This window comes from Pecten maximus, chromosome 7, assembly GCF_902652985.1.
Source record: "Pecten maximus chromosome 7, xPecMax1.1, whole genome shotgun sequence".
Classification (NCBI taxonomy): Eukaryota; Metazoa; Mollusca; class Bivalvia; order Pectinida; family Pectinidae; genus Pecten; species Pecten maximus.
The window spans coordinates 7,973,794-7,999,752 of record NC_047021.1 but is presented as its reverse complement, the minus strand read 5'-3'; the positions used below and the strand labels follow the sequence as shown (position 1 = coordinate 7,999,752).

The window sequence follows — 25,959 nt, the reverse complement described above, 5'->3', positions numbered from 1 at the left end:
CTTATTGCTGGTATGTAATCTGTGCTTTACCTGTCTCACTGCATTGGACCGTGCCGTCTGAAAAGTTTAAAATGCCACTACCCAAGAGTAACCCCTATCAATGTAAAGACTTCAACAGCATATCGCTATGTTTTCAGCATCTTGATGATAAAATCTCAGGAAAATTTCAAAAGCTGGAAAGTGAAATATCTACACTGAAAACAGATCTAAATGGTACGACTGAAAAAGTGGACTCTCTGGAGTCATCAGTTGAATTACTGCACGATATGAACAGAAAATTCCAAGAGGTAACATTACCAAATTTGGAAAGTAAAATTACCGAGGAGGCAAATGAAAGACTAAGTTTGGAACTATGGGGTCGTAAATGGAACCTTGTGTTTCGTTGGGTAGAGGGGGATTCAAGGGAAAATCCATCAGAAACTGAAACTAAAATTCGTCAACATCTCGCAGACAATATGAAATTGAATGCACAGAAAGTGGGAAGCATGTTATTCCAGGCTATCCATCGTCTACCTAATGGACCTGAAGGAAAGAAGAACATCATTGTTCGGTTCATATCCCTATCGGATCGTGACTACGTCCTTGGTAAAGTCGTCGAGGTGTTCCGGCATGGATGTGGATATTCTGTTGTGGTGGATCTCCCTCCTTCACTCGCGCGTCTCCGCTATGAACTTCTGCAAGAAAGGAATCAGCTTCCCGTTTATGAGCGGAGATTCACTAAGCTCCAATACCTCAAACGCGCACCATTTCTAGAACTTGTGAGGCGTGCACCCAGGACAAAATAAAATCCGACAAACAAGCTCCCATGGTGTCATGAGCGGTCCTCGCACTGATTTGTTGACACAAGTGACTGGTGTGCTTGCTTTTTGCCTGTGTATGCACGTGAGTGGCACACATACTGAACCTTGTTACCTGTTCCATTGTAAACCAAACAACATATAAATGTAGTAAGCTCCAACACCTCAAACACGCACCATTTCTAGAACATGTTCAAAGGATATCGATAAATATATATATATATATATATATATATATTGTGCTATTAATCATGTCGCGATTTCTAATCAAATGATTAAACATACTACCCATTAAATGTGTATGAAATATATTGCAGTCGTTAATAAAATCCAAACCAGAGCTAACAATCAGCATGTCCATGTTATATGTCCTTTATCTATGAGTTGATACCCCCTCCAGATTTTAATCATGAAGAAATACAAATTACCAGAAGCTTGGAAAGAGGCAAACATTACTGCTATTTTCAAAAAGGGCTCAAAATCAGAGGCAGGGAACTACAGACCAGTCAGTTTAACCAGCATAGTAGGAAAAACATTGGAAAAATTAGTAAGGGATAGCATAGTCAATCATATGAACATAAATAATCTACTCAGCAATAAACAATTTGGCTTTGTCTCCGGGAGATCTACACAACTTCAACTACTAATGGTTTTGGAAGAATGGACAGAAATAATTGATAATGGCGGTCAGCTGGATGTTGTATACATGGACTTCATGAAAGCCTTCGACAAAGTCCCACATCGTCGATTACTCGAGAAAATTAAAGGATACGGAATTAGTGATCAGGTCACTAACTGGATAAAAGACTTCCTCAGCAACAGATGTCAAAGAGTACTAGTAAATGGAGAATCCTCAAAAACGTACCCCGTAGTAAGCGGTATACCCCCAAGGAAGCGTGCTTGGACCAATCTTGTTTGTAATATATATTAATGATTTACCTGAAATTCCCAAATCAAATTCCCCACTTTTTGCGGATGATACAAAACTATACCGAGAAATCAGAAATAATAACGATAAAGACATTCTGCAAAATGATCTGAGCAAACTTGAACAATGGTCTGCAAAATGGCTACTAAAATTCCACCCAAACAAATGCAAAGTGCTCTCAATTAACTCCAAAGAGAAAAGATTATATTACATGTCAGGAACAACGGGTGAAAAATTAGAACTAGAAAGTATAACATCTGAAAAGGACATTGGAGTGACAGTAGATGAAAATTTAAATTTTAGAACCCATATCCAGTTGGGAGTGAATAAAGCAAATAGTATTCTAGGACTAATAAGAAGAACATTCACATATTTAGACGAAAAGATGTTCAAACTATTATTTAAGGCACTAGTAAGACCCCATCTTGAATACGCCTCAAGCGTATGGAGTCCCTATAAGACGAGGGACATCGATTTGATAGAGAACGTCCAGAGGAGGGCCACAAAACTCATACCTGGTTTTAAAAACTTGTCGTACCCGGAACGCTTGCAGAGACTGAAACTGCCAACCTTAGAACACCGAAGGAATAGAGGTGACCTAATCAACGTCTTTAAAATCGTGAAGAATATTCATGACGAGCGAGTCACAACAAATATGTTCCAAATGGACACCACCAGCAGGACAAGGGGACACTCGCACAAAATATTCAAAAAACGATGTAACCTAGACATAAGAAAAAACTTTTTCAGCTTCAGGGTAGTAGATGTTTGGAACAATTTGCCACAACATGTTATAGATGCCGAGGAGGTTAAACAGTTTGAAATTGCACTGGACAATCACTGGGATAATACCAACAAATAACTTGTGTATATATATGAAAAAGGACAAATTAACTCATTGCACACCAGATGTATATCACATTGTAAACATTGTAATATCAATTGATATGGACATAGAGGCTTACAGCCTGCGTCCATTATTTATCGTATTAAATCGTATTAAATACAATTATCAAAATTTGAATATAGTATGTATGCTTAGAACTGATAAATGTGTGCTGCTGCTGTGTAAAGCCAGCCCTACGGACAACATCAATTATTTTCACTATACCCACCTACTAGTATTACATGATCAAAATTCATAATACCTGAATATCGGATAAATGATAGATGGCATATTGTGACATGCAAATTGACGTTCTGATCTGGGTGTGAAGTAACTGCATGCTTTTATATCATAATATGATATCGTATAAAAACTGGGTATCACTATATGTTTCATTGTATATTTCTGATTATCCACTAATTGATGAAAGAGGTCTACATATGGTTTACAGTGTAATTTTTTTTTTATACGATGAGTATCATCGTTAGTTCTGTTGTTTCGTTTTAGGTTTTTGTAGGTGAGTGTTAAATAACAGTATTAAGATTTAAGTATATGCTGTGCTATGTTTAGTTTCCCTTAGTTTATTATTTATCAAGCCGTTTTTTGCTTCTTTTTTGCTTTTGTCGTTGCAACATTACTTCTGTATTACGTATATATTTATACATGTGTATGATATTGTGTATAGTGTCTCTCCACCTCAGTACAAGTTTATTTTATTATAAGATGTCTTTCATGTATGTCATGTATCCCATAGTGTTCCACCATTTGGACACAGGCTGATGACTTGTCTACAATATGTAATAAAACTGTGGATACATGTCATGCATGAGAGTAACATATACATTACATCCAAATTGTATCCTGATATACTCTATGTAATTCTAACTACTATTGTGAACAATATATTTTTTAACTTAATACTAATAATTCTTCTACTGATGTGTAATGATATTGAACTAAATCCCGGACCTCTGCGCAATCTTGAACTTTCTCATCTTAATGTTAGATCCATAAGAAACAAATTAGACATTATAGACCATGAACTCTCTGAAAATGATATACTATGTCTTACAGAAACACATCTTAACCCATCTATACCAGATTGTGACCTTGCTTTGGACAGTTTTACTCACGATTTTTTTCGAAGAGATAGGCAAATAGGAAATGGTGGTGGAATTATTATATATACAAAAAATATAGTTGTTAGTAAGCGTAGGCGAGATTTAGAACATAATGATATCGAACTCATTTGGCTAGAAGTAACGGTTGATAACCATAAACTACTCCTAGGTTGCATTTATAGACCAGAATCCACTATCGAATACTGGCGAAAGTTAGACGATATATTTGATAAAGTTTTTGATGATGATGTTACGGATGTTATTATAACTGGCGATATAAATGTAGACATGCTATCCCTTCAGCCACACTCTCATCTGGGTCTCTTACTTACAAAATATAACCTAACCAGTTTAATCAACGAACCGACTAGAATTACTCCCACTTCTGCTACTTCTGTAGACGTTATTCTCACCAATAACAACAACTTGGTAAATAATACATCTGTTCTTAGTCCGGTTTGCAGTGATCATTGTCTTATCAACTTTGGCATATCATACTCCGTATATAAACGAACTGCATATAAGAAAACAATTTTTGATTATGATGGCGCCGACATTGATATTGACTGGATTTCTACTTTTCAGAACAATGATGTTAACGACTTCAGTAATAGTCTTGTTGAATCAATAAATAAACAAATTGAAGATCATGTACCGCATAGGACAGTAATAATACGATCAAATGATAAACCTTGGTTTTATAATACCATTAGACTGAAAATAAGACAAAGAAATCGTACCCATAAAAAAGCTGTAAATTCTAACTCTCCTGCTCATTGTGAAAGGTATAGGTAAATTCGCAATGAAACAATCGATCTCATTAGAGAAACTAAAAAACAATATCTTGCTAAACTTGAATCCTCTCTGAATAACGATACACTACCTCCAGATAAATGGTGGAAAATAGCTAGATCTTTGTTAAAAACTGATAATAAACAAACCTGCATTCCTCCTCTAAATGATAGAGGCACTCTACTTCAACACCCATTCGATAAAGCAGAATGTTTGAATACTTACTTTTCTTCTATCTCTACATCGTCAAATGATCTTGGTCCTCTTCCTCCCCCTCCTGAATCCCCTTTCCGAATTGACAACATTGTATTCACCCAACAGGACATCAAAGATCAACTCTATACATTAAATGAGAAAAACCCCGCTGGCCCTGATGGAGTAGTTCCAAAATTGATAAAACTATTAGCTCCTTCTCTCATACTTCCTCTTACTCTTCTTTGTAATAAAACCATGGAAACTGGCTCTATCCCATTATCTTGGAAATCTGCTAACATCAATGCCATATACAAAGGCAAAGGTGATGCAAATGAAACTTCAAATTATCGTCCTATTTCCGTAACTTCTTGTTTTAGTAAAATAATCGAAAATGTAATTTTTAAATACCTAATATATATAACTACTTAAGTGAACATGAAATTATTTCTAAACATCAGTCAGGTTTTATACCGGGCGATTCAACGGTGAATCAACTTTTATCGATATATCATACAATTATGGATTCCCTAGATAAAGGAAAGGAAGTTCGCACGGTTTTCTGTGACATAAGTAAAGCCTTTGATAGAGTGTGGCATAAAGGGTTAATATATAAACTAGGTTCCTATGGTATTACAGGTAAATTATTAGAGTGGTTTAAGAATTATTTGTCTGATAGAAAACAACGCGTTTTAACTGAGGGTATATTTTCAACTTTTAAATCCGTAAACACTGGAGTCCCACAGGGATCAGTTTTGGGTCCATTTTTATTTCTTTTATACATTAATGATATAACTACTACCGTTTCTAGCGATATTAAACTGTTTGCTGATGATACTTCATTAGATGAAATTATTGAAAATAACCAAGTTGAAATAGCCAGAAAACTTTCTAAAAATTTAACGAATATAAGTACATGGGGAACGAAATGGGACATAAAATTCAACCCTACAAAAACAGTATCTATGATATTTACTAGGAAAAGAGATGTCATTCATCCTGATATTTATTTTAATAATGACCCAGTTCAGCGTCTCTCTACTCATAAACACTTAGGTGTAATTCTTTCTGAAGACGGGAAATGGCTACATCATATCAATTATATGTATGAAAAAGCGTTTAAACGAGTTAATATTTTAAAATCATTGAAACACCGGGTTGCTAGGAAAACTCTTTTAAATATATAAAAAACGTATATAATGCCTATTTTGGAGTATGCAGATGTGTTTTGGGACAACTGCACTGAACAATCAAAAACATTACTAGAATCTGTTCATTTAGAAGCTGCGAGAATTACAACAGGATTGCGCAGAGGTACCTCTCATCACAAGCTATATAAAGAACTTATTTGGGAATCTCTCTCTGACAGACACCAAAGACATAAATTAATATTGATGTTTAAAATAATACATGATATGACCCCACAACATCTTAAAGAAATTATTGAACCATTTTTATATCACCAGGAAGATGAACGATATCCGTTAAGGACGACTAGATATTTCAATACCCCTATTTGTAGATCAGTAAGCTATTATAGTAGTTATTTTCCTTGTACATTTAGAGATTTCAACTCGTTCGTTCTCAATTTCGACTTATCTAATGTGAACTCTCTTGCACAATTCAAATCTCTCATTTTTAATAATACAGATAAAAACTCCGAAACTACAAAAACCTTTCTGAACGATGGCAGTCGAACTATTAATATATTTATGTGTCAGCTAAGAAATAAGGCCAGTAACTTGAACGCTGACTTATTTCTTGATCATTTGAGAGATTCCCCACTTTGTTCTTGTGACCGCGGCGAAGAAACAGCGGAACATTACTTCTTAAAATGCCCTGAATTCAACAATCACAGACTAAAACTTAATCTCAATAACCCAGTTTTTACTCATAACCATTTTAACATTAGAACACTACTCCATGGATGTGATATCTGCGAAGAAGAAACCAGCATATTTTTATTAAAGTGTATATCATAATATATTAAAGATACTCATCGATTTGAATACATATTATATTAAAGTGTAGAACTATTGTTAGTGGGGTTGGAGATACACTGTACATATGACTTATATGCTTGTTAATATTGTGTACTATATGCTTGTAACATACCGAAGTTGTATGGAGAAGGCTTATATAGGCTTTGCCTGACGCCTAATCCTTTTGCCTTGTTGCAATAAAATTTGTTGAAATTGAAATGTACAAGGGGACACATTGATGGATCTCATTCAAATGTTCTTATGGTAAATTTAAGGAACAGATGGGATCCACAATACCCGGACCACCAAGAATTATTTATAAAGATTGCTTAGCAAGATAAACGCTGAAAAGGTTCAGTATGTACAGACATTAATTCGCTGATTTCGTTGTGTGGAAGTTTTTTTTTTTTATTTTCGTTCAGAAATGTTTTATTTTCATTACAAAAACATCAATAAATATACAAAACAGATATGCATTGAGAGAAAAAATATCACTAGCATAATGTAACAGTAATTGGAGTATTACCAATGAGATTATTTTGCAGCCTTCAAAAATCAACAAAATCTACAAAGTCAAGAACTCTTCTATAACATACATATTGTACATATTGTTACTCTATTTCTTGTGAAAATTGTCTGCGTAATTTTAAAATGAAAACCTGACATCAACAATATTGTTATATTTTCTTGTTTTTACAAAAGTATAGGATTTTTACGACTTTAATCTTGTATTCGAACGAGACAATGCCCTAGTTCCAATTATTGCTAATTTGCATTTGCAAAAAAAAAAAGAAAAAAAAGAAGAAGAATATGTTACTAATAGGTAAGTTCTCTGTTACATGTATTTTTTTTATAAATAATATTTCATAATAAGTCATAAATAAGATTAACACCTTTTTCAAACTACTGATTGAAGAGGACTGAATCGTGGCCAGTTCTTTTACTATTGATAAACCATAGAGATTGGTGAAAACGTAGACTCTTCACTTGAAAGGAGAATGTCAGAAGTAAAATATGGTCATTGTTGTTGAAAGCTAAAGACGTGATGTTCAGGACCATGTTTTCTATATAAAAAAGTTTTAAATGTAGTTAACTATCCATTGTACCTGTATTTGCTGTTTGACAATTTATTAATTTCTTTCTTTATTCGTTCATTTTTCATCATTTTTTATTGTTTTTTTTAAACGTCCATAGCACAAATTACTCGAAGACATGATATAAACCCATCCCTACGTACAGTAGAGGAGTTAATAACATAACATTAGCACGATTCCACCAAACAAACAACAGTTTTGAATGAAGGGGTTCGTGGGTAGAATCGCTGGTATGTACTGGGGATTTGGTGTTTGTTATCGGGAATGTTTCCGAATTATAAACTTCGTACTTCACATACTTATGTTGGGCTGAACGTGTGGCACAACCAAGATAAATTATATAATTTTATTGGCTATTCAAGGTCATGCATTTTCCATTTCATATCTAATAAAGCTCCAATAATTTCGAACAACATGTGGATAAAATGATTTTTTGGTGTTGCATAAAAAACATAAACGAAAAAGCAAGCATAAAGAAAGCATTTATCTCATTTTTTTTATTTCCCACAAAATTATAATTTATTGTAAAGATGAAAGCGCTTTCCAAATACAACATCTATTTATACAAAATGTATATATACCAGAAAATTGGGTTGCTTAAATTGTTGCAAAACGATCATGTGTATCAGAATGAAACAATGGGATTGCGAGAAATGATAAGTAAAAATATAATGCATTCAAATGTGTGAAGAATGTATCAACAACTGTACGTTATACTGTTAAGAAACTTGTAATTTTGATTGTTAGATGTTATGCTTTGACAAGAGCTTTTCCAGTACAGGTTCCCTCAAACAGCCCCATAAAAGCATTTGGCATGAGATCGAACCCCTCCGTTATTGTTTCGCGATGTTGAAGTTTTCCCTGTAAACAAACAAAATCTCTTTTACATAGTTTTACCAACGTATCAGACAAATTGAATGGTATGTATCATGAAAATTGATTATTTCTCTTTAAGTATGCTCCGACTAACAAAATATTTTATCTTCAAATATATGCCTCTCCCACCAACATTAAAACTACAGGATGATTGTATCTCAACTCTACGTAAACGATCCCTGTAAACAAATGATAAATCAACACACTGACATCCTTCCTGTTACCTGTTGTATCCAGTCGACTAACTGAGCCTCCCCATCTCGCCATTTTGGGTACATGTCGTAGATGGAAAACCCATTAACAGTCATACACTTTTTAAGGATATCTTCAAATGGATAAGGTCCTGAAATACAGAGTAAATTGGATATGCACAAACACACACACTTCAGCTTAATTACGTAATACCCTGAATACCAGCAGTAAAATAGACTGTTTCATTTCGTGCCACGAATTCTTAGTTCTATTTTAATGTAGGATGGCAGTTTAGAGTGAGATTTGTACCATAGATAAATAAACATCAACGAATATAAGATTTTTAGGATATGCCCTAAATAATTTATCCCAGTATTGCAGTGTTGCGAAATGATTAAGATGTATACAAAGCCACATCTAACAGTCTATTATTTAATCATGTATTGAGGATTTTAGCTGCCGTAAATTCGTTAATAAAACTGGATCCTACATCCTTTTTCTTGTATAAGATTACACTTAACACTCTAAATTTTCAAATTAGGGCAAATCAAAGCAATTTCTTTAATAAATACCAGTAGATTTCCCAATATCGTTGTACGTTGAAATACTGCCTACAATTAACACGCGTCCATTCCTGTGTATGTGTGGGAGTGTCTGTGTACTTAAATATCCGCCAACCTGTAACATTAGATAATGTCATATACATATACCATAAAGCTAATATACCGGTATGTCAAAAATATCCGCCGACCTGAACATAATTATAAGATAATGTACCCGTATATCATAAATATCCGCCGACATGTAACATAAGATAATGTACCCGTATATCATAAATATCCGCCGACATGTAACATAAGATAATGTACCCATATACCATAAATATCCGCCGACATGTAACATAAGATAATGTACCCGTATATCATAAATATCCGCCGACATGTAACATCAGATAATGTACCCGTATACTATAAATATCCGCCGACATGTAACATAAGATAATGTACCCGTATACCATAAATATCCGCCGACATGTAACATAAGATAATGTACCCGTATATCATAAATATCCGCCGACATGTAACATAAGATAATGTACCCGTATACCATAAATATCCGCCGACATGTAACATAAGATAATGTACCCGTATACCATAAATATCCGCCAACCTGTCACATAAGATACTGTACCCATATACCATAAATATCCGCCGACATGTAACATAAGATACTATACCCATATACCATAAATATCCGCCAACCTGTCACATAAGATACTGTACCCGTATATCATAAATATCCGCCGACATGTACCATAAGATAATGTACCCGTATACCATAAATATCTGCCGACATGTAACATAAGATAATGTACCCGTATATCATAAATATCCGCCGACATGTAACATAAGATAATGTACCCGTATACCATAAATATCTGCCGACATGTAACATAAGATAATGTTCCCGTATATCATAAATATCCGCCGACATGTAACATCAGATAATGTACCCGTATATCATAAATATCCGCCGACCTGTAACATAAGATACTATACCCGTATATCATAAATATCCGCCGACCTGTACCATAAGATAATGTACCCGTATACCATAAATATCCGCCGACCTGAACATAATTATAAGATAATGTACCCGAATACCATAAATATCCGCCGACATGTAACATAAGATAATGTACCCGTATATCATAAATATCCGCCGACATGTAACATAAGATAATGTACCCGTATACCATAAATATCCGCCGACATGAAACATAAGATAATGTACCCGTATACCATAAATATCTGCCGACATGTAACATAAGATACTATACCCGTATATCATAAATATCCGCCGACATGTACCATAAGATAATGTACCCGTATACCATAAATATCTGCCGACATGTAACATAAGATAATGTACCAGTATATCATAAATATCCGCCGACATGTAACATAAGATAATGTACCCGTATACCATAAATATCCGCCGACATGTTACATAAGATAATGTACCCGTATATCATAAATATCCGCCGACCTGAACATAATTATAAGATAATGTACCGGAATACCATAAATATCCGCCGACATGTAACATAAGATAATGTACCCGTATATCATAAATATCCGCCGACATGTAACATAAGATAATGTACCCGTATACCATAAATACCCGCCGACATGTAACATAAGATAATGTACCCGTATATCATAAATATCCGCCGACATGTAACATAAGATAATGTACCCGTATACCATAAATATCCGCCGACATGTAACATAAGATAATGTACCCGTATACCATAAATATCTGCCGACATGTAACATAAGATAATGTACCCGTATATCATAAATATCCGCCGACATGTAACATAAGATACTATACCCGTATATCATAAATATCCGCCGACCTGTACCATAAGATAATGTACCCGTATACCATAAATATCCGCCGACATGTAACATAAGATAATGTACCCGTATACCATAAATATCCGCCGACATGTTACATAAGATAATGTACCCGTATATCATAAATATCCGCCGACCTGAACATAATTATAAGATAATGTACCCGAATACCATAAATATCCGCCGACATGTAACATAAGATAATGTACCCGTATATCATAAATATCCGCCGACCTGAACATAATTATAAGATAATGTACCCGTATACCATAAATATCCGCCGACATGTAATAAAAGATAATGTACCCGTATACCATAAATATCCGCCGACATGTAACATAAGATAATGTACCCATATACCATAAATATCCGCCGACATGTAACATAAGATAATGTACCCGTATACCATAAATATCCGCCGACATGTAACATAAGATAATGTACCCGTATACTATAAAATTCTGCCGACAAGTTAAAAAGCAGGTTTTTATGTCATATTTCACCATGCAAAACAAAATACTTCTTAGGGATATGATTAATTTGATTTAAACATATTTTATTTGTATCAATATATACAAGAGGATTGGGCACAAGTTTTCAAAATTATATGAAGCCCTTTCCTAATTATCATGATTTTTTTTACAATTTTTATACAAGATGACATGACATTTGAAACTTTAACAATTATATTTGGAGAGAAAGAGAGACAGAGACAGAGACAGAGACAGAGAGACAGAGAGAGAGGTATTAGACAGAGAGACAGAGAGAGAGAGAGGTATTACGATTCGAATTTATTCAAATATTCAATTGATAAATTTAGTTTTATTATTTACTAAACAAACAAACAATTCCGATTCCGATAGCAGAAGATTAAACTGTTCGCTGCACAAAAACACACTGCTATTTCTAATGTTCGTTATATCCTGTTCCATGGTAAGCTTTCTCCGTTCGATCCATTGCCTTCTTGAAAAAAATATTCGTTTCTCTTGCGCTATCGGAATCGGAAGAGACTTTATAAACACATTTTTTAACTGTCAATATATGTATATTATTTCACAATACTGATTAAGAAAAGAGAAAACGGGGAATTAAAATCTTCTTGAGTCAGGAATGTATTTCTGAGTCATTTGGCTTATCATAAAATTATCTTCAATGGATAAATCATTGTTTCCATATAATAATAGTTGCAGGTCTAGTGGCATCAAATTGTTTAGATTTCGGAACAATTCGATTCTCTGTTCAAAGTAATTTTGACTTATGAAGAAGTAGTGGTATGCATCCTTGATAGGATGTCCACACTGACAATGGCGATAATCAATAAGATGTGATTGGAAAAGGTCATGTTTTAGAATACTACATTTGTTTCTTAATATCGCATGCAATATATTAGATTTTCTATTTCCAACAGAGTAATGGGTAGGTACTTGTGTTCTATTTGAGATAGATTTTTTAAATACTGAATATGAGATACTATGTCTAATCTCTAGATCAAGTTGATTCCAAAGTCGAATAGTAGATGGGAAAAACGATTTGTTTGTTAGTTGAAGTCTGAAATTCGGTAGAGAGTAATTATTTGCATCACGTCGGTTATAATGTGAGTTTTCAGATACCAAGGGAGGTAATAAAGTGGATAAGTAACTAGGAGTGAGTTGGTTAGTAATTTTATAGAATAGTTGTAGTTTTCTTCTAGAACGACGATTTACAAGAGGTTCTAATCCACTTTCAGAGTATAATGAGAGCCTGCCTGATATGATTAATGAATATGAATCTTTATCAAATAGCTGAGGGATTCCTTCGACTTAAGGGTCATCTATATAGTAGAATAATGTTGAATTTCAAACACAAATAAATAGCTTAAAAATTGCACAAAAATAGTCATGTAATATACCAAAATGTTTGTTTGGACGTGTAGTGTCTTAAAATCACAAATAATTTGATGTAGATGCTAACAATTTCTTCTATAGAGTTACTTTGTGGTAAGTTGTAGCATGGAATAATTTTAAGCCACAAAAATAACCAAACCTGAAAAATAGCCCAGATGTCATGCTCACAGGTGTCTATAGCACAGGGTAGGAGCATTTGTTTGACCGGATTTGACTTTATGTAGGTATAAACACATATTTGGTGTTGACCTTGAAATGCAAATGGCGGCTGTGGATGATATTACACAAATATGGCATAAAGGGAGGCATTTCAGCCATTAAAAATGCTCCTGTATAATACATTTAAGACATCTGATTATAGTAAGAATGACCATTTTAAGACAAATTGTCAAACTGGTGAGTTTTGGGCCTTTTTCAGAAATATATATCTTTTACCCCAAACTCAACGGATGAACATTTTTTCCTAAAAACAGTCTTCCTGCCATGTCTAGAGTTCTCTATAGTATCTAATATGAGCATTTTTGACGCTTGAAATACCTTCTTATATGCCATAATTGTCTGCTCTTATTCACAACCGCCATTTGCATTTCAAGGTCTAAATAAAACAGTGTTAATACATATCATAAAGTCCAATCTAGTCAAACCAATGCTCCTATTTTGTGCTTTAGACCCTTGTGAGCAAAACGACATGACTGTTTTGCAAAATAAATGAGATACAAATGAGTTAATTATGTCCCCCTGAAACATGCATTTTTCTCATGTTTTGTTGAAATTTACGAACTACTGAACAAATTGAATGTCAACAGCAAGGCCCACAGTTTGACATGATACATATCAAAATTGTATTAAGTTATTTCTATTAAATAACACCCTAGTAGGGATGTATAGCCTTGTAAAATATCAACTGTTTTGGCTGGATTTGCTGTTTAGATGGCCCTTAAACCCCTTTCGACTAATTTCCCTCTAAGCCCGGGCACAACTATATAGTATTTGACACGGTGGTATTTGAATACTTAGATCTACAGTCTTACGTTGTCAAAGTAACAATGGACACCATTGGGCGCTGCCATAGAGAGAGCCTCGTCTACATCGACTTTCTTGTAATTAAAGGCGTGGTCAAATCCTAGCTCCGTCAGCCATTGGACCTTATCGTCAGTCCCAGCAAATCCGATCACAGTACATCCCTGTAAAAAACAACCTAGTATAATGCCTATATAAACGAGGGCAACACGGCAGATGTTAAAATGCGGACATAAAACATGTTAAATAATAGATAAATAATTAAATAATGGCAGATGTTAATGTAACATATAGTTTGATGATATGGGTCACTGTTTAACAGATTCGGCACCATTACTGGGCTACATTTACTCTTACGGACAAAATATCTCGGTAAATGGTTGTCATTGTACAGACAGATATCAGTTAGAAAGTGTTTTTCGACGTCGCCTGAAACGTAACCTTACCACAATGACACTTTACTGCTTTGTCTTTTAAATGATAATTCGAACGATGTAATAAAGCTATGATCTTCATTTACGTCGATATTGAATAAAGGTTGTATTTTAAGCAATTGCTGAAATTGAAGAAAGCGTTTCAACACAACTATTGTAGTTTCTAAAACTTGATACACTAAACAATTGATAGCATGCATGAGTTCTGACTTTCATTTTAGCGATTTGTCCGACCACACTCCCCACGGCTCCAGCAGCTGAGTTCACAAGCACCGTCTCCCCCTCCACCGGTTTCAGTTTGTCATTCAAACCGAACAACGCAGTCAGTCTGCAAATGTACACAAATATTTCACATTATAATGCCGGTCAGTATACAGTTATATGATTTGAAATTATTTTTTTTCAATAAATAGAAAGTGTTTTTTCGGTTTAAACATTTCAAATGATAATTATCAATTCCGAAATCAAAGATTTGATCGTTTTTTGTTTACATCAACAGAGGATTTTTTAAGTTGCTAAGAATGAAAATGTCCATGCCTACATTTAATTGAATCTATTGATAAAGTATTTCATTCATTATGCTAGTTAGTTATGTAGTTAGTTTGATTGTTAGTTTGTTTGTGTGCTTGTTTGTTTGTTTGTTTGTTCAACCAGAATTGACAGGCGAAGACAGTGGATAAGACAAAGGAGGATGCGGAATAATAAGAAAGAGTTAAAGAAAGTCAAGACACATGAGTTCTGGCCAAATGGAAAACAATACAGAGGAAGGCATCTTGCAACGACTTATTGCAAATCAAAATAACACAGAAGAAAGTTCTTCTTTAAATCCATAGCCCGATACCACAACTTAACTTATAACTCGGTGTGTAATCTATGTAGGTGTCGTGTAGCCTCCAGAATGAATGTTGGCATGATAGGATTATGAGAAAGCTCACCCTCAGTATATAGTTGGGGCGAAAAACTGCACAGAATATTGACAGAATAACGTACCCATAGTTCAAACTCATAATCGATTAAACGGGGACAAAATATAAACCAAAAAAAATATAGATTTTCATTGAGACACCTGGAAAGGTAAAAGGAGAGTAAGACCCGGTGGTCCGGGCTAAGGTATGAAATAAAACATATGGCAAAGAAAGTCCGCGAACGCATGAATCTACCAGTACCAAAGTACCAAATGTGGAAAAATGAATCCAAGAAACCGACATTAAATGGGAAGTAAAGCCATGGAACATGTTCCTGTATTTTGGAGGTTTAATTAACGATGGAATACTGGTCATGTCGTACCTCGTGTAGCAAAGACAAGAACCACGCGAGGAGGATTACAATAACAAGGGGGCGAAATATCAACACCTTGACGACAAAGGAGCACAAGTTGGTGGGGACGCAGCTAACCAGTCACTTATGACCTTCCATTTCACGGTACTGAGGGAGCCCACTGTTGGAGGATTTCTAGGATTTTAAGTTTGCATTAATGTTTTTCTGATCCCCTCCGTAACCCTTGAGCATTCTTTGTAAAACATAGACATGTTATTGAAAGCAACACATTTAAAATAATAAACCTTAAGTCATACTCACCCGGTGACACCCGCAGCCCCAAGGGGCAAGGATACAGGGAGATCCCCCAACACAGGCATGACATCGATCTGTGACATGTCCGTGACGAGAGTGTGTGTCCGCCAGCCGGAGGATAGACGGATGACGTCACCGACTTCGTACTTGGGGTTTTTACTGTTGATAACCCTGAAATCGACAAGTTTAAATAATCCGAAAGGCTAATTTTACACTTCGACTGTCCTAAGTAGCATATATGTGTGGATATTCATCCATTCACATTCCTTAAATATAATGGATTGCTTGAGATTATGTATAATTACATACCGTATGTGGCAAATCGGTGAAATCACATCATAAAATATATTGTTGCGATGACGATTTCTTGTTTTTCATCACCATAGTCATTTACAACAATATGAATCATGTTCACACAGCCGTGAAGACTTACCTGGCGATCTGTTCCCCTACCAGAGTGTCTCCTGGCTTCATCATCACACTACTCAGGAACCTGTCAAACGATATATAAAATATCACCACCACAATACCAACACAAAACAAAACAAAATCACCAGCATGCCGGACGAAGGCGAAACCAGATGACAAAGCATAGTGAAACACGTGTTCCGCAAGTGTCAGGAGAAGAAAATGCTTTCACAATTATCCACAGGTTCATCATATTTGTAAAATATCGTCAGATAGATACATGTATATTTAAAAATTCAGTTATCGATTTATCTTTACAGTTTGCCATCCGTTGATGGCTGTCCATGTTGACAAAGGTGTTTATAGTTACATTGTACAACCGGTATTTTAAGTGTTGCTATACCGCTCAATACAGGTAAGTAAACCAAACTGCATTTTAACGCCAATTATAAATCACAATAACAAAAAACAATTTAAACATCAATATATCGATATGAAATAAAACACAGCAATTATTTATCGTAAATGATATGCAATGTAAAGCGCAAAGTGTAAGAGTACGTTGATTATATACAGGTACATGTAAATACACAGCATTCTACACAGGTAAATACACAGCAATCTTCACAGGTATATACACAGCAATCTACACAGGTAAACACACAGCAATCTACAGGTAAATACACAGCAATCTACACAATTGAATACACAGCAATCTACAAAGTTAAATACAAGGCAATCTACAATTGTACACATGTAAATACTAAATACGGCAATCTACAAAGGTAAATACACAGCAATCTACACAGGTAAATACACAGCAATCTACACAGGTAAATACACAGCAATCTACAAAGTTAAATACAAGGCAATCTACAATCGTACACATGTAAAAACTAAACACGGCAATCTACAAAGGTAAATACACAGCAATCTACACAGGTAAATACACAGCAATCTACAAAGGTAAATACACAGCAATCTACACCAGTAAACACTAAATACGGCAATCTACACAGTTAAACACAACGTAATCTACACAGGTAAATACACAATATACACAGGTAAATAAATGGCAATCTACACAGGTAAATACCGAGCAATTTACACAATTGAATACACAGCAATCTACAAAGTTAAATACAAGGCAATCTACAATTGTACACATGTAAATACTAAACACGGCAATTTACAATGGTAAATACACAGCAGTCTACACAGGTAAATACACGGCAATCTACAAAGGTAAATACACAGCAATCTACACAGGTAAATACACGGCAATCTACACAGGTAAATACACAGCAATCTACACAGGTAAATACACGGCAATCTACACAGGTAAATACACAGCAATCTACACAGGTAAATACACAGCAATCTACACAGGTAAATACACGGCAATCTACACAGGAAAACACACTGCAATCTACACAGGTAAATACACGACATTCTACACAGGTAAATACACGGCATTCTACACCGGTAAATACTAAATACGGCAATCTACACAGGTAAACACAACGTAATCTACACAGGTAAATACACGGCAATCTACACAGGTAAATACACAGCAATCTACACAGGTAAATACACGGCAATCTACACAGGAAAACACACTGCAATCTACACAGGTAAACACTAAACACGGCAACATACACAGGTAAACACTAAGCATGGCAACATACACAGGTATATACTAAATACGTCAATCTACAACGCAATCTACACAGATAAACACTAAACACGGCAATCTGAACAGCAATCTACAAAGGTTAATACACGGAATATATAAATCAGCCTACACGGGATATATAAATCAACCTACATGGGTATATAAATCAGCCTACACGGGATATATAAATCAGCCTACGCGGGATATATAAATCAACCTACATGGGTATATAAATCAGCCTACACGGGATATATAAATCAGCCTACACGGGATATATAAATCAACCTACACGGGATATATATATCAGCCTACACGGCATATATAAATCAGTCTACATGGGTATATAAATCAGCCTACACGGGATATATAAATCAGCCTACACGGGATATATAAATCAACCTACACGAGATATATAAATCAGCCTACACGGGATATATAAATCAGTCTACACGGGATATATAAATCAGTCTACACAGGATATATAAATCAACCTACATGAGATATATAAATCAACCTACACGAGATATGTAAATCAGCCTACACGGGATATATAAATCAACCTACACGAGATATATAAATCAGCCTACACGGGATATATAAATCAGTCTACACGGGATATATAAATCAGTCTACACGGGATATATAAATCAGCCTACACGGGATATATAAATCAGCCTACACGGGATATATAAATCAGCCTACACGGGATATATAAATCAGTCTACACGGGATATATAAATCAGTCTACACGGGATATATAAATCAGCCTACATGAGATATATAAATCAACCTACACGAGATATGTAAATCAGCCTACACGGGATATATAAATCAGTCTACACGAGATATATAAATCAGCCTACATGGGATATATAAATCAGTCTACATGGAATATATAAATCAGTCTACACGGGATATATCAATCAGTCTACACGGGATATATAAATCAGCCTACATGAGATATATAAATCAGCCTACACGGGATATATAAATCAGTCTACACGGGATTTATAAATCAGTCTACACAGGATATATAAATCAGCCTACATGAGATATATAAATCAACCTACACGAGATATGTAAATCAGCCTACACGGGATATATAAATCAGTCTACACGAGATATATAAATCAGCCTACATGGGATATATAAATCAGTCTACATCGAATATATAAATCAGCCTATATGGGATAGATAAATCAACCTACGTACACGGATATATAAATCAACCTACATGGAATACATAAATCAGTCTACACGGGATATATCAATCGGTCTACACGGGATATATAAATCAACCTACATGGAATACATAAATTAACCTACATGGAATACATAAATCAGCCTATATGGGATAGATAAATCAACCTACATGGAATACATAAATCAGCCTGCACGGGATCCATAAACCAGCATGCATGGTTTATGTCGCAATCTTACTGTACTGGCTCAATAAAGCAAGCTATTAACAAAACACAGAACTTTGCGGAATTTAAAATAGACATCCCACCTCACATACGGATCCACAGACAGGTATATCGCTTCGCAGAGCACTTCTGAAATAAAAGACAGGTGATTGAAAACGACTGTATCATTGACTTGTTACCATCCATGTCTGTGATTATATGTGTAGAGTTGATATGACCAACATTGAGAATGACCAGTCGTTCGAAGAACACAATAGTGCTTGTACGCTAATTTTAATTATTATATTCCTTGTCAATTATCCTATCATACCATACTTTTATTCTGAACATACTGACCTAAATCAAATGATGACTTATGCTTTTAGCTTGTCCTTTTGATATGATCTATTAAAACATCTCTAACTTCGACCGACCTCCTGGTCTTTGTATATATATGTGTTACAGCAATGTTTGAAAACTACCTTTGAAACATGGATGTAACATAGATACATGAGATTAGACTGATGATAGTCCAATAATGAGATACAGTATCCCGGACTGGTGATAGTCCATTAATGAGATACAGTATCGAGGACTGGTGATAGTCCATTAATGAGATACCGTATCCCGGACTGCTGATAGTCCATTAATGAGATACAGTATCCCGGACTGGTGATAGTCCATTAATGAGATACAGTATCCCGGACTGTTGATAGTCCATTAATGAGATACAGTATCCCGGACTGGTGATAGTCCAGTAATGAGATACAGTATCCCGGACTGGTGATAGTCCATTAATGACATACAGTATCCCGGACTGGTGATAGTCCATTAATGACATACAGTATCGCGGACTGGTGATAGTCCATTAATGAGATACAGTATCCCGGACTGGTGATAGTCCATTAATGATATACAGTATCCCGGACTGGTGATAGTCCATTAATGAGATACAGTATCGAGGACTGTTGATAGTCCATTAATGAGATACAGTATCCCGGACTGGTGATAGTCCATGAATTAGATACAGTATCCCGGACTGGTGATAGTCCATTAATGAGATACAGTATCCCGGACTGGTGATAGTCCATTAATGAGATACAGTATCCCGGACTGATGATAGTCCATTTATTAGATAAGTAAACACTGACTGATGAGGTATTGCATTTTGAACACAGGCCTTCACGCAAATCATGTCCGTAAATGTCTATATCAGTAAATGATAAGGGAGATAATCCTCATACATTGTTTTCACCACTCTGTGTGTATCAGCAATAGTACATACCTCCATCATTGACCTCGTCTGGTAACGTTTCCTCTTCCAGACAAAAGTCGCTCTCCTTTGGTTTTCCCACGAACTGTTTCACTAACACCCATCTTTTAGCAGTCACCATTTTGTTTTAAAGGCCTTATAACAACTACACTGGTATCCCCACCGAAATAAAAAGTCAGTTTATATCGAGGGTATTCATTGATGCATGAAATATACATTGTTAAGACTTACAGCGCCTCCTGAATGAACACCGCCAGGTCAAGGAAAATCCCTTACTTATCCGGAATGTCTCGCTTGAATTATCATAAAGTAACCTGTATTTTAACGCCAGTAAGTAAAGAAGTATGGCCGTTTCCCCATACAGGTTAAACATCACGTTACCCCAGTGTTCCACAGTCCCGTGGTCCATTGGCGCGCTGTGTAGTAAACCAGGATTTAAAGCAAAATCGACATATTAAATAGGAATTTTACACTACCCTCAATTTATGTCTCTAGAACACCAAACGTTCGGGTTGCTATGCGGTGGTTCCACCACATGAGCTATTTGAACTTATTGAAATGTGAAGTTTATGTTATCAGTTATAGTCAGTCTTGTTAATGCTTAACTAAAATGTTTCATCAACTTCGTTTTTGTCAATTGTTCGATACCAGAGCATCGGAGGACCACTTTCTAATAATACAATAGGATTTAAGTTGTCTTTTAGTACATAGAATAAAATTGATCCCAGATGAATATAAATAACATAATCATAATCATTATTTTCAGCAGAAAATGTACAGAGATTTCAGCGCATTTCAACATGACATTAATTCCATCTTACCCTCTTTATAGAAATCATGATTCCTCTACGTGTATATGCATTTTTGACGATGCCTTTAATAGAAACAAAGCGAGTTCTTTACACTCAGCAAACAAGTGGAAGGGTTCCATACTTGATGGTTCTATAGAATAGGTCGGACATGTTAAACAACGTTAAAACCTGTAACCTTTAATAGTTGATAGCATGGACACAAGACAGGGGCTTCAATCATCTAGATATTTGTATTTTCAGCAGATCCTAACAATATTAAAAATGTACATTAAAACACGTTCTATTGTGACCTAGTTGTACTGTGACATAGTTGTTCTGTTACTTACATGTAACTGTACTGTTACCTACATGTAGCTGTACTGTTACCTACATGTAGCTGTACAGTGTAGTTGTACAGTGACCTACATGTAGTTGTACAGTGACATACATGTAGCTGTACAGTGACCTACATGTAGTTGTACAGTGACATACATGTAGCTGTACAGTGACCTACATGTAGTTGTACTGTGACCTACATGTAGCTGTACCGTGACCTACATGTAGCTGTAATATGACCTAGTTGTTACTTAGTTGTACTGTGACCCGATTGTGCTATGACCTATATTTAGCTATACTGTGACCTACATGTAGCTGTACTAGACCATAACATTTACATCATAAAATAAAGGTCATTTAACGAAGAAAGTTGACAGTAAACAGGCAATGAACGTCTTATGGCAAAAACTCAAGACTCTTGGTGTCAGTTAACCTACAAGGAAAAAACACAACAAAAACAGTTCACAGTTAGGGCCTTATTTGGTAAGGCAGACTTTATTTTGCTGTGTTGAAATAATAGAGCCATGGGTTCTACTTTGCTCACCTAGATATCTAAACATATCAACATTCTCTCACTAATGGTTACAATATTACAACTATTGTTCCCTCAATTTGCACTTGCCTCTCAAAACTTTTCATATCATTTGAGGTTTTGGTCCCAAAGATCCTACATAGAATGATTGAAATACCATTAACCAGTTAAGAGGAAAGTCAGCCTGGCCTTTAAAACATCATTTTAACCTTTTGGGCAAAGTCCCATAATCCTCTAGAGAATAATTTTACTTTTGTTTCAAAGACCCATAGGACAGAATGTACATTGAACGTATCTGAGATCTTGAAGCTTGTGTACTAGGTTGGGGTTATAAGTCGCCAGGAATTTCATCAAGAATTTTGGGCTAATCATGATAATATAGATACCTCTTCAGCTCTAATACAGAATGAAATCCAAGGGGACCATGTGTGCTGAATCTTTTGGATCAGTAATGCTCACTTTCTTCATCTGCCTGAGGATTCAAATTCTATTATTCATGCAGAAGTGGACGGATCTTGATGTGTTTTATACCTATTTCCCCACTTGGCCCCTTTTCACCTAAGGTTATGTTTCCCCACTTGGCCCCTTTACCCCTAAGGTTATGCAACACCAGTCACCTAATGTCCCCACAATCAACCCATTTTTCTAAGCTGGTACAATATTTTTAAGCTGACAGATGACAGACAACACACCACAGCATAAGTTGATCTCAAGGTCCTTTATGAGCTAGCTAAAAACTTGAAGTCATCAAAGATACAATGTATAAAATCACAGTGCATTGAGGTTCCTATACCGATCACAACATGCATAGAACATTTATTAAAGATGGACGGAAATGTTGTCCTCATACTACAAATATACAAACAAGATCAACTTCAACAGTCAACAATTTTACAGTATATGTACATATAAATAACGGTCCAAACTAAAGAGTTCTTTAAGATCCAAAACAAAATATTGGATACTTAAAAGTGACATAATCACCAGTTAATTGATGGCACATAATACTTTATCAATGAAATGTCATCTAAAACAGCGTTTCTATATGAAGTCTGGATATGAATCCTTGGTCCCAGATCTCATTCTAATCTGTAATAAATTATCATTCAATGACACATTCATTGTTAGTTTCTTAAAACTTGATTTACATATAATCTCAAAAAATTATGCTGAATTCATCAGAAACTAAATGCTCCTTGTTAGTTTTTTTTTTTAATTCTGAGATAAAACAGGCACTAAATGTTGAATGTATGGCATCAAAGATAGTCCAACCTCTGCTGGAAGCATACAAAACTGATCAATCTAAATCCAAGACCATTACCTGGCCCTTATTTTGTTCAGGAAGAATAAAGATAATTACTATAAACGTTATCACAACTTCTGATGTATCACATATGATTTCAGCTTGCCTTGTTTCAGACTGTCACCTTTGAATTCATGGATCCAAGATTTAAACAGTTATTTCTGCCCCTAATTATAATTCCATGTACATTTCCCCATACTAGTGTCTCGATGTATACAAGGTAATTACAAAATATGGAAAAACATCCAAGGTCACAGATCAGGATTCAAGGCTTCTCTAGACTATACAGGTGGTATGTATAGTATACTAAAGACACTTTGTCTAGACTATACAGGTGGTATGTATAGTATACTAAAGACACTTTGTCTAGACTATACAGGTGGTATGTATAGTATACTAAAGACACTTTGTCTAGACTATACAGGTACAATGTATAGTATACTAAAGACACTTTGTCTAGACTATACAGGTGGTATGTATAGTATACTAAAGACACTTTGTCTAGACTATACAGGTGGTATGTATAGTATACTAAAGACACTTTGTCTAGACTATACAGGTGGTATGTAAAGTATACTAAAGACACTTTTATAGACTATACAGGTACAATGTATAGTATACTAAAGACACTTTGTCTAGACTATACAGGTGGTATGTATAGTATACTAAAGACACTTTGTCTAGACTATACAGGTGGTATGTATAGTATACTAAAGACACTTTGTCTAGACTATACAGGTGGTATGTATAGTATACTAAAGACACTTTGTCTAGACTATACAGGTGGTATGTATAGTATACTAAAGAAACTTTGTCTAGACTATACAGGTACAATGTATAGTATACTAAAGACACTTTGTCTAGACTATACAGGTACAATGTATAGTATACTAAAGACACTTTGTCTAGACTATACAGGTGGTATGTAAAGTATACTAAAGACACTTTGTCTAGACTATACAGGTACAATGTATAGTATACTAAAGACACTTTGTCTAGACTATACAGGTGGTATGTATAGTATACTAAAGACACATTGTCTAGACTATACAGGTACAATGTATAGTATACTAAAGACACTTTGTCTAGACTATACAGGTACAATGTATAGTATACTAAAGACACTTTGTCTAGACTATACAGGTACAATGTATAGTATACTAAAGACACTTTGTCTAGACTATACAGGTGGTATGTAAAGTATACTAAAGACACTTTGTCTAGACTATACAGGTACAATGTATAGTATACTAAAGACACTTTGTCTAGACTATACAGGTGGTATGTACTGTATACTAAAGACACATTGTCTAGACTATACAGGTACAATGTATAGTATACTAAAGACACTTTGTCTAGACTATACAGGTGGTATGTATAGTATACTAAAGACACTTTGTCTAGACTATACAGGTGGTTTGTATAGTATACTAAAGACACTTTGTCTAGACTATACAGGTGGTATGTATAGTATACTAAAGACACTTTGTCTAGACTATACAGGTGGTATGTATAGTATACTAAAGACACTTTGTCTAGACTATACAGGTACAATGTATAGTATACTAAAGACACTTTGTCTAGACTATACAGGTGGTATGTATAGTATACTAAAGTCACTTTGTCTAGACTATACAGGTGGTATGTATAGTATACTAAAGACACTTTGTCTAGACTATACAGGTACAATGTATAGTATACTAAAGACACTGTCTAGACTATACAGGTACAATGTATAGTATACTAAAGACACTTTGTCTAGACTATACAGGTGGTATGTATAGTATACTAAAGACACTTTGTCTAGACTATACAGGTGGTATGTATAGTATGCTAAAGACACTTTGTCTAGACTATACAGGTGGTATGTATACTATACTAAAGACACTTTGTCTAGACTATACAGGTGGTATGTATAGTATACTAAAGACACTTTGTCTAGACTATACAGGTGGTATGTATAGTATACTAAAGACACTTTGTCTAGACTATACAGGTACAATGTATTGTATACTAAAGACACTTTGTCTAGACTATACAGGT

The 25,959-nt window shown here is 35.1% G+C and overlaps 1 protein-coding gene across 1 annotated transcript; it reads right to left on the bottom strand.

The window, feature by feature from the left end:
• Positions 1 to 7,556: 7,556 nt before the first annotated feature.
• On the bottom strand, positions 7,557 to 21,203 carry LOC117331498 (prostaglandin reductase 1-like). The gene is made up of 9 exons (XM_033890234.1): positions 20,967 to 21,203; positions 19,786 to 19,831; positions 16,626 to 16,685; positions 16,199 to 16,363; positions 14,831 to 14,948; positions 14,198 to 14,350; positions 9,433 to 9,538; positions 8,893 to 9,011; positions 7,557 to 8,653 (listed from the first exon to the last, which is right to left on the bottom strand). Exons 1-9 carry the CDS (start codon positions 21,073 to 21,075, stop codon positions 8,543 to 8,545), a joined length of 987 nt encoding a protein of 328 aa, XP_033746125.1. The 5' UTR covers positions 21,076 to 21,203; the 3' UTR covers positions 7,557 to 8,542.
• Positions 21,204 to 25,959: the final 4,756 nt, after the last annotated feature.

Bases quoted from the DNA above. Each gene is read 5' to 3' on its own strand.
- LOC117331498 (XM_033890234.1), bottom strand. From the start codon at position 21,075: ATGGTGACTGCTAAAAGATGGGTGTTAGTGAAACAGTTCGTGGGAAAA. The intron at 14,351-14,830 runs GTCAGAACTCAT...TGTTTTTTACAG, and splicing joins GACAAATCGCTAAAATGAAA to GGATGTACTGTGATCGGATT. The intron at 8,654-8,892 runs GTAACAGGAAGG...GTTTGTTTACAG, and splicing joins TAGTCGACTGGATACAACAG to GGAAAACTTCAACATCGCGA.